Source organism: Micropterus salmoides, unplaced genomic scaffold (genome assembly GCF_014851395.1).
Source record: "Micropterus salmoides isolate LMB-PRFRI ecotype aquatic unplaced genomic scaffold, ASM1485139v1 Ms_hic_scaffold_12, whole genome shotgun sequence".
NCBI classification, from domain to species: domain Eukaryota; kingdom Metazoa; phylum Chordata; class Actinopteri; order Centrarchiformes; family Centrarchidae; genus Micropterus; species Micropterus salmoides.
Window position 1 is genome coordinate 5459055 of NW_024040263.1, and position 11434 is coordinate 5470488.

The 11434-nt window shown below is 37.9% G+C and overlaps 1 protein-coding gene across 1 annotated transcript; it reads left to right on the forward strand.

Moving 5' to 3' along the window:
- Positions 1-3893: 3893 nt before the first annotated feature.
- On the forward strand, positions 3894-5448 carry npy2r (neuropeptide Y receptor Y2). Its single transcript, XM_038714818.1, has one exon. It carries the CDS (start codon positions 3909-3911, stop codon positions 5010-5012), a length of 1104 nt encoding a protein of 367 aa, XP_038570746.1. The 5' UTR covers positions 3894-3908; the 3' UTR covers positions 5013-5448.
- Positions 5449-11434: the final 5986 nt, after the last annotated feature.

An 11434-nucleotide genomic window follows, 5' to 3' on the forward strand; every position in this document is an offset into this window, starting at 1 on the left:
AATAAAAATCAGTTAAAGCCAGTTAACAGATTTCTGGCCTGTGACAGCATAGGCTGCTTGTGGATTTGCATGTTTCATCCAATTTACTACAAGTCACATGAATATTACCTCACAGCTATGCTATGCTGTTGTGCTTTAGAACATTTTTATTGACTTTTTCTATTCCAGGTGTCCATTGGTTTCCATTCAGTTCTTTACGGTATGAAAATCTATTAGCAGAATCTCAATGCTTTCGTGAGTCATGTAATCCAGCACAGTGAAGAACAAGTCTACGTTAAAGTTACATTACTGAGATGAGGTCATGAATGAACAACCTTTGCAGCCTGGAAATGTAAAATGGTGCCAAAAATAGTCAGCAAAAATGGCATATTAATAAATTGTAGTTAAAGACCTGAAACCTTATATCCCCTTAAATATCAGTCCTTTAATTTACTGTCACTAGAGGTGTCTCCAAATTCCTCTTTCTGTAGGAGTTTGTAGACATCCCTAAAATCTGAGATTCAAATGTAACCCAGGCAAGCTAGATTTGGTATGTAACAAATTTGAAAGTCTAGCAAATGCCACCAGCATAGATACCTGAAACCTCTAGCACAGACCAGACAGAGCAGTACAGAGAGTAAGAGTTTGCACTACCACAGTAACAGTTTTGACAGCAAACAAAGTAGAGTTTACTGCTTTTGGATGTAAACCGGAGCCTGGAGCTTCCTTCCACTATCTACTACTAAATTACAATGTAACAATGTGAATGCACTGTGACATCGTACCTGATGTTATTGCATGTTTCACAACCACTACCGCTGTGTCAGTCACTGCCAGTTACAAGCTAACAAGCTAACAAACAACGTAAACAAACACAAAAAAGCTAACTACAGTTACCATTCTGATACATCTGCCAGTCACTGATTTTGGTGCACAACAATCACCTCAATACTCGTCTGACGGAGGCTCAAGCATGTGGTCTATGGCTGTATCTGTTTCCTCTAACGCTAGCCATCTTGATGCGCAATGCTCTTTCAATGGTCAACCTAGTGCAGGCAGCAGTGGTGGGCGTGGGCATTTATAGATCCAGAACATCTCAATGAGGGAGAAAAAGTTGTTTTAGTTTTTTTTTACTTTTTATGTAAGAAAACCATGTTAAACCAATTATAGCAGTGTTTAATGTGTCTAAAGGGAAAATTTAAAACACTGTTATGGTTCATTAATGACAACAGAAGAAGAATTTTTTCTTGTGCTGACATTCACTTTAAAACAAGATCCTCCTTTACAGTCTGCTCCACCTCCTAAAATCATAGGGGAAACTCTTAACATGCCCATTTATTCAGGGTCTCCTGGTTTTTCTCATTACTTCACCATCTGTGAAGTTGCACTATAGGCGATGTGGGCTTTTGCCAAGGATGCTGCCTAACAGTAACTCAATTTCAAATGGTCACATGGTGTCTTGGTTTATAACAGTGGTAATCAAATGAAAAACCAATTACCAGCCAGAAGCTTAACAGTTTGAAATGGGTCTGCATGTGCTACACTTGAAATGGTAAACGCATTGTCAATGACCATAATAAAAAATGTTAGGGTTACTTCATGTGAGGTCTCTAGTGATGATGCTGGAGTAAAATCGATTAAGCTTCTGGATTGTAGCATCTCAGAAGAGTGGCACTTTGCTTTAATTACTCAGATTCATCTGGGCCAAAAGGACATTGTTGTCATCATTACTGTTACATTTCTGTAGAAATTATTTTCAGGCTCAGTGTTGAGATTTGCTCATTATTGTCAATATTGTACATTGTTGCTGTTGGCAGACTTGCCTATTAATTATTGCCTCATGTTCATTGTGCCTCTCATTAAATGGCACACTCTGTTTAGGTGTGTGCTCCCTACAGTGTGTGTCTGTGCGTGTTGGTCTTGTGGTAGACTGTGGTGAACCCTGCCTCTTGCCCATTTTTTGCTGGGATCCTCTGTGACACAGGTATCATTAATGGATGGGTGATATTTGAAAGAAGCAAACACAACCATGTGTGCACTCATGTATTCAGTCCTTCTTCTGCAGTCAAATTCATTCATAATAGGTGATGTAGCCATGTAATTCCCACTCGATTCTGACATGTGAAGCATTCTGTTTTTACCTCTAAGAATCTCTTCATTTTTGTCCTTTTAATCCGCAGGAAATGCTTGATCCTTCACACTAAATAAAGTCATGCAGATCCACACCATGCATTTGCTATAAATAATAAAGCTTCGTGTGCTCTTCACTGGATTAGTCTGCAAAGGCCTGCAGAACCATTGTTAAGTCAAAGAGACATCATCTCTTGGTTTGAGGATGTTGGACAGGAAAGGAGCGACTCCTCCCTGTGCCTCAACCAGCCTCATCTGTCTGTCAGGGCAGGTAATGCGCCCTCAATGCCAAACTGGCTGCAGTACGCACTGGCAAATGTTTGCTGTTGCGCGCACGCTGTTCCTCCTTGAAGAAGGTTATTCCGTCGGTTTTTGAGTGGATTACATTATTTTAGTTTTCTGGTTGCCGCCGGAACGAGAAGAAACATGTCAAAAGCTATCACTAAACTTTATTGGAGGCAGAAACAATGAGAGGAATCTGAATATCTCACTCGGCAGATCAAGGTGAGTGAGTGAGATCTTAATCTCAGTAAAAAAAATCTTGATCTTGATCTTGCATTTTATATTTCGTTTGATACGTACCATTCCAGTGTGGGCTTGCATATTAGCCTATAGTTACTGACCCATGTCACGCTTCACACTTATAATGTAATTTCTTTATAAATAAGTATCACAAAATGCCACAGGACACTTTTTCGGCATTACTAATTCATTAAATCTCAAAATAACCGAATGGGATATTCCCAAAGCTCACATAAAGGTTACTTCGACAACAGTTCATTGTTCCGCAGGTTGTCAGTGATCTTCACTGTTAAATAGTCCGGTTTGTCTAGAGAGTAAATAAATGAAGTGACGATATTTCTACAATAATATTAACAAGCGAATAATGCATGTGGCTATAGTTTCTGCGTTCATTGTGATAGCCCAAGATCTTTGTGAGGGAAAATCCACCCTAAAAAGAATGTGTGTATTCTGCTTTCTGATTGTAGGCTGTAAGTCACACATACAGCAGTTATCATAAAAGCTGGAAATTAGAACAGCAAGACTTGGATTGATGAAGTCATCAGATGTCACCTTTGTTGGACTGGCTGACTTCATAGCTAATAAATGTTTAATTTGACTTTTATTTGAAGATAGCTATTACCAGAAAATAATATTACTGCAAAATCACCATGACTGCTGTCAGTCTCCATAGCTTTTGTTGTATCTGTGAAACATATATAAGTCAGGATCCTGACTGCATCATCTACAGTATGTCTTATGTGATGTTTATTTCATTTTATCAAGACTAATGTAAATGTAAAAATTACAAATGTGCTGTATAACATCAGAGGTGTGGCATGTTTTAATGCTGGTTTATGGTTGACCTTTCACTGCTACAAGTATATTTGAAAATATCTCATGTGACATGTATACACATGTGCTTTTAACATGCACATCATAAATCATAGTTGATCTTCCTCTGTAATGCAAGTTAGATATTTAGTAGGCATCAGTGCAGCCTCAATTGAAATAAATGTTTTTTTTGAATTCCTTAAAATCTACACATGCGTTGAAAATAATACTTCTACAGCGTCACTGCTGTCTGGCGACACAGTGCCTTTTCAGTAAATGCAATGCTAAAAATAAAATTTTCTAGATTCCACCCTATTGTTTTTGCAGAAATACTCAACAGCCAGATGGTTCCTTGTGAACTATATAAAAACAGAATATCATTTACTTTGTCTGGGTCACAACATGTATGTTCATTGCTGAAACTGAAACTCTTTTCACAGACTGCTTTATGGGGACTGTTAGCCATGGATACAGCAGAGCAACTAAACACAACTCAAGTGGACGATTCACAACTTGAACTTAAATCTTCCAACTGCTGCTCAACAACAGGCACAATAAATGATGAGAACTTTTTGAAGCTGGACGACAGCACAAAGCTGGTTGGAGTTCAAGTTGTTCTCATCCTCGCTTACAGCACAATCATACTGTTTGGAGTCACTGGAAACTCCTTAGTGATATATGTCGTCTACAAGTTTAAAAATCTACGAACTGTAACCAATTTCTTTATTGTAAACTTAGCTGTGGCAGACTTGCTGGTGAACACGCTGTGCTTACCCTTCACCCTCGTCTACACTCTGTATGGCGAGTGGAAGTTGGGTCAGGTGCTGTGTTTCATGGTGCCCTGCGCTCAAGGCCTGGCAGTGCACGTATCCACCATCACCTTGAACATCATCGCCCTGGACCGCCACAGGAGCATCGTCTACCACATGGAGAGCAAGATGTCCAAAGACATGTGCACTGTGGTCATTGTCATCACGTGGGCCGTCAGCGCCTTGTTGGCCAGCCCGCTCGCCATCTTCAGGGAGTACGGGACGTTTGATCTTTCACCAGGCGAGTCTATTCAGGTGTGTACAGAGAAGTGGCCGGAAAACAGCATGAACGGAAGCATCTACAGTATATCAGCACTTCTGGTACAGTACGGTTTACCTCTGGTCATCAACTCTGTTGCTTACATCAGAATCTGGAATAAGCTGAAGAATCACATGAGTCATGGAGGTCGAAATGACCGCCATCAGCGCAGGAAGAAGACCACTAAGATGCTGCTGACCATGGTGGTGGTCTTCGCTGTCAGTTGGTTGCCTTTGCATGCATTTCAGTTGGCGGTTGACATTGACAGCACTGTGTTGTATATGAAGGACTTTAAGCTGCTTTTCACTGTGTTCCACATTGTGGCTATGTGCTCGACGTTCGTCAATCCCATCCTGTATGGGTGGATGAACAACAACTACAGGATAGCCTTCATGTCTGTGTGTAAGTGTTACATGCCCTTCAGTTTATGTTCTAAAGGCAGAGAGACACAAAAAGATGAAGACAGGGTTTTTACTGAATGCAAATCAACACATGTCTAAATTGCACTGTAAAAGAAGGTCAATTTCTGATCTGTTGTGGAATTGTGAAGTTGGTATTTTTGTTTTGTGTGGGCATGTTGGCCTCTCAGATGAGGGAGAATGAAAAGTAAGTAACTAAATCACCATTATCCAACACTGTGGCAAAGGTGGGTCAAGCTAGCTCTCGTTCCAATCAATACTTTGATGAGTCAAGCTATGATGGATATCCCTCTTTGTGTTTGGCCTTTACATGTATGATTTTTCAGACTGTTTGTTCTGATGTGTTAAACAATTTGAATCTTAAACTTGGAAACAGATGATGCAACCTTAAGAGCCTTGTTAATTCCACACACCTCTCACTTTTCAAAATCCTATTTTTATCCCCCTAACTTGGTTGATGTTTTTACTAAAGTCTCCAGATTCCAATTCTCCAGATGAGAGAAGATCTGACTGATAAAAATGTTGATACACTCATCTGAGTCACCTGCAGTTCTTACCTTGAGCTCAGAGCTATGAGATACGGAGCAGCAGTAAATCTTTGCAGGTGTTTTTAAGGTAAAAAAAGAGAGAATTTACTCTATATTTTTATTTACAGATATAATTTCAAAGACCGAAAAGATGCTAGAATTGAACACTGGTCAAAAATTAGATAAAAAAAGTCAAGCTGCAAAGATAACAAATAAGTTACTAACTGACATTCAATATAATGTGACCTACTATTGTCGCAGTGTTTGTTATTATGATTGTGTTACTAAGGATTAGTGAGTATTTATTATTTGGTTTCTCTTCTCATAACTACAGTCTAGTTATCAAGTGTTGACCATAGCAGTAAATGATAATTCAAACACCAAAAACATTATAATGAACCAGGAAATAATGTGTGTATATATATATCACATACAATGCAAATCACAAAACATTCATAAATTCACACATACAGCTATCATAATAAATAAACTAAAAAGTAACCTGCCAACATAAAATGATTTTCATACATACACAAAAACCTGTGTGCACAAGTCATCCGTATACACTTAAGAACTGAGGTAATATACTGCCATGAAATGACATCTCAAAAAGTTAAAAATAACTAACTAGTTTGGTCTATGCACAATACTAATTCTGAGTAGGTATTTAGATACTCTTCTAACCCTCATTTTAGTAAAAGTTTTGATGTGATTGAAAGACTTTGAAGCATGTAAATACACATGATACAATTGTTGGGTTTCTCTAAATAATATTACAAAGAGTACGTTCTTGACCTTCTCTATGAAAAGTGCAATAACTTCTTTTATGAATTTGCGCTATATGAATAAAATTTTATTGAATTGAACATGATTATGGTGAAATATGGTGACTATGATATATGGCAATGCTTCTTTAGAAAAAAGAAGATGGTCATATCTAATAAACCTCCAGAATTCTTTAGAATAATTATTTTGCAACTTTCTGGCAAGTGAACCTGCCTTTATAGTACTTTAATTTGGTTAAATGAAGCTGAGAGCTTGAACAAGGGCCAATGCTTAACTTTTCTGTACCATAAAAGCCTCTCACCGCAGTGTGCATTTCAATAATAATAATAATGAATGCTTTGTTTTTACAGTTTAGCCCTTACATACCACCTTATAAAGTTTGTCAATATGATGTCAAACTGTCATAACCTCAGTATGTTTCCCTAATATGTTGTTGTACATTTCTGCAGTGTACACCTCTACATGAAGTATCATCTCTAGGTTGTTCTATGCTATTCAAAAGTAGCTCAGTTGACCTGGCATACTTGATTATAGAACTGTGATATAGTTACCACCACTATTATCATTTAAAGTCAGGTAACTACAGTTAGTATAAGTTATCAGAGGACATATGTCCGTGTTAAATGTATTTTTCAAAATGTATACATTACTATAAGAAGGTGGTATTGTGTTTTTTATACTTGTGTTGTTGCTGCTTTATAGAACAAGCACATCTCATAACTGGATCTTTTGTAGATGAATGTGTAATGATGCTTTTACATCAACAAGCAATGATTGGTTTGCCAGAGCTGAATGGGGGAGCAACCCAGAGCCATGTAGAGAGCTCCATGATGCTGTAAGTAAAAATGGTCAATTAGACATAATGTTTATTATTGAGAATTGTTTATTGTTTATTTTTGTATAGTATGATTGTATAGAAAAACAGTGTACGCAGTCATGCCAATAAAGCCACTTGAAATTGAAATGGATAGATAAAGCTACTTTGTCTCTACATGGCTCTGGAGCAACCTTATGGATGGAGTGGGCAAAAGCAGCCGGGGTGCATGGCAGAGACTATACGGAAAAACCTAACCCCTCTATATTTCTGAACAAGAGCCTGGAGTGAGCTCAACTGCAGGCAAACATCATAAGCATGCGCTTGTGTAGTTACCTTCACTGCCAGAAGAAGAGACAAAAGTTCTGCACTGCAGGTGACATCTAGTACTAATATGCTCCACAATGACAGTGCTTTGACACTTGTTTAATAAAGCCTTATGGCTTACTAAAACCAATGGTAAAACAAATAGTCAATTAACAGAAAAGTAATCATTTATGTCATTTATGGAGAAAAAATGTTTATTGTTGATTGATTCTTGATTATAAAATTAATGGATTCATTGTAAATATAATATAATCAACTGCTGAATGTTAGTCCTTAAAAATATATGTGGATCTCTTTGACATACTACATGTGAGATTATCTTCTAAAGCCTCTTGTTTATTTTGGCTGTTAACGAGTTGGAAGAATAGCTATGGGTTTCAGTGAGGGGTCAATGATAACTGTCAGGATTCAGGCATACTGTATATGGACTGGTAAACTGGCAACCGTGCAAAGTTTTGTGTTTTTTTATACTGGAATCTAGTCATTTAATTCAGTGTTACTGCACTAATAATGTTGCTAAATGGAAATTTAGTGGACATGCCATAATCTCCCACATATTATCAGCCTGGTTGGTCATACTAATAGTAATATCTTGTCAAATGTCAGCAATCCAGCCAAGTTAAAAAGTGCTTTATTTATTTTACTGCATGCTATATAATATAAAAATAAATATTATTCAGGGAACATGTGAAATGGAGAAACTGACACGTGAAGTATACCACTGAGTAATCTACATTCTTCAGCCTTGACATTTATTAGGGTCTTTGTTATGTGGTCTGAGCTACAGTCTCAGAGGGATGCAGATGTTTGCGTGTGTTAGCATTATGTGCTCAGTAGGAAACTGAAATAGGATTTCTTATTAGACAGACGGGAGGAGTTCCTCCCCTTCCCCGACTTGTCTTTGTTCGCAGTGAGCATCCTAATTACCATTATTTGCTTTTACACTGATTACACCGGTGCTCAGGTTTGAAGAGCTCTTCCTGTTGACTAGGTCCTCACTGATTTATTTTGTGCATACGTGAGGAGCCAAGGGACTGGGAAATTAGCTCTACATCTCCATTTTTAGTAGCTAAATTATTCATGGTGTATTCAGCACAAAATCAATAATTGTTTCTTTAACTGTCTGATGTTATTGAGCAGCTGCTGCAGCCACAAAGTGTACCCTCAGGAGGATGATACTTGCTAATCAAGTAAAATGAACAATAGCTTTGAAACTAATTAAATTAATCCTTGTTTGCTGATGTCTTGTCTTTCTGCTTTCATAAGAGAGAGCACTTACGTCATTCCCTATGTTTGTCTCTTGGCTTTCCATCCATATATATTAACATTTGATTGTCAATTAATTGTATTTCTTTTGTGAAATAATTAAGTGGGGTTGGTACTGAAACACAATGTGACAGTGTATTCCGAGATGGCTCACTTAAAGTAGAGCCTTTTAGCTTAGTGGTGACTCATGCCGTTCTTTAGCCACTTGAGTGCATTTAAGTGGGATGTCGGTACTATACGATTTTAATTCATTAAATTATTTAATTCATTATATTATTAATGGAAAGCTAATGCTCAAAAGATTAGTCATAGTTGTCAATTACTCAATTAGGTAGATAATTCACTGTGTATGAGGTCAAACTGCCCTTGGGCTTCAACTTATCTAATTTGTTTGCTCATCAGATTATTGTAATGTAGATAGTTTTAAACCAATGGAATAGGAAATAAGATTTTTAAAGCTGTATTAATTTTTGGAAATAACAGCCCTGACATAATATTGCCGTATAAAATGATTATACTGCAGCTAATATGAGCAACACCTACTTACACATCCAGCTTTCATTTTGACTAATTTGTTTGCCATCTGTAGAATCTCAGACATTCGTTGACCTTGTAGCTGTGGGTGTGTCCAGCTCCACAGAAAAAAAATACTGTCTTGCTAGTTTGCTAGGTGTTGGACTTGCTTCCCCAACTTTGATGCTAAGTTTGTCTGTTTTCTGTTTGACAATGCAGGCAGCATACAATGGCTTTATCAGAAGTTTCTTAAAACAACCACCTGTGGTTGTTACTTCAAGCTGCTGAGAGTCAACCATAAATTGTATAAATCAGGAAATCAGCTCGGTGGAACTGTGGCGTGGTGTGGTGGTAATAATCTGTGTTTGTCAGTACAAGCCACACCTTCCACTTAATTTAACATCAAGATAAAAAATGTATTAAAGTAGCAGTCTCAGGTAACTTGTGGTGGGCATTCCTGTTTGTTTGTTTGTTTGATATTTTACAGACTTAACAATAACTCACCAATAAATTATATACTCAATCAATAATCAAAATAATCATTATTTGCAGCACTAGAGTGAAATCTACCATTAAACATACAACAGAATACCTGATACAGACTGTAGGCATTTTTTAATCTCAAAACATACAAGTCAATGCATTAGTTTGACTACAGTGTTTTCTGTTGTCATTTCCGATGGTCAAATAGCTAAAATTTGATACTTTAGTTCCCTCCAGTGTCTCAACAGGGTCTTACAACAGCAGCAGGATCAACTTCTCTCAGTATATAGTAGGCTATGTGCAGCGGACTCTGTCATAGAAGCAATATTGGTGCTACTGTTGAGGCTTATTCTTATTAAGCAATGTCGCTGTTTTTGTTTGTATCCTGCTGTGCAAGTGCGTTCACTTGACAGTTTCAGGGGTTTATGAACCAATAGAAGGCTGATGTGTTTATTCAGGGTGCGAACTATGGGGGAGCCAGGGGAAGCCTAGTTCCCCTAAAAGCATGATTTGTGATATTTTTGGGGGGGTCTCTAAAATATTGACAGCATGCTTTATCGCCATTAATTTCTATATATTTCTCTATCATCATGGATCCATGTGTAAATTCGGGAGTGTCAGACTTCATCCAGCCAGAGGGGACAGTTACTGACAGATACCACAGATGGCCGGTCTCTCCGCGACCTCCTGGCCCAGTACGCTCCACCGCCCCACTCCCCCTTTCGGTACAGGTTGTGTCGCTAGTACGTCCGACGCTCTGTAAACAGTTCGTGATCGTTCCGTCTGGCTGGATATTAGCATGATCCATGCAGTAGACTGCAGCTGGGGGCTCTCCACAGCGCCACGCAACTTTTCAAAATTCTTCCCTCTCACGAGAAAAGAAAGGATGGGTCGCAAACAGCTGTTGTGTGAAGCGTAATTGTAGCAAATAGCTATATGATAATAATATTATTAATAATATTTTTCTTATTATAATAAAAAGACAAACATGCCTGATACTTTCACAGACAGCCCAGGCCTACATGCTTGCAGCTATTGAAGAATCAGTCTGCCCCCTCCAGAGTGAAAAAAAAGTGAGCTCCCCCGAAAGCCATGGTATAGATCGCACATTTGAGTTTATTCTTAACACAGCATTACCGCATCATAAATTCTCTTTCTGACTGTTTCAACACTTGATGATTATATGCTTTCCATAATATAATATTTCTTATACCGCACCATGTCATCACATGGAAATATTTTTGTGCGTCATTTAAACATTTTCGACTCGAGTAATCTGAGCGCGTCCTCTTCATCATCTGTATGGAGAGTTGGAGCTTCTCCCCCATGGTCAGAGATTTACCAAAGGTCTAGCAGGGTAAATAGTTTTTTTTCCCAGGTCACCAAACTGTTAAATACTTTTAATGATTAAAACTATTATGGGGTGATGATGTTTTTTTAACCATTGATGGTTGGATTGAATGGCGATGGCTGAACATATTCATAAATACATATATGTTGTCACTTGATGTATAGGCCTACATGTATGGATTTTATTTTGATTTTATTTTTAGTCTGTGTGCCTAAGTATCTGCATGTTCTATGTTTTACCTGGCTGCTAGTCAAATGTCCCCTCACAGACAACAAAGCTGAAGTGTTTAATTATTTTCAGTATATCAGGCTGATTACATATGAGCTCAAACTGAGGATTAGGCAAAGATCTGCTTTTAAGTATGAGGTTACTATTAAGAGTGATAAATGTATAACCTGCCCTATCAGGTGCAACAAAGCAAGAGGAGAGTCAGGGA

Excerpts from the sequence above, each read along its gene's own strand:
- npy2r (XM_038714818.1), top strand. The coding sequence starts at position 3,909 with ATGGATACAGCAGAGCAACTAAACACAACTCAAGTGGACGATTCACAA.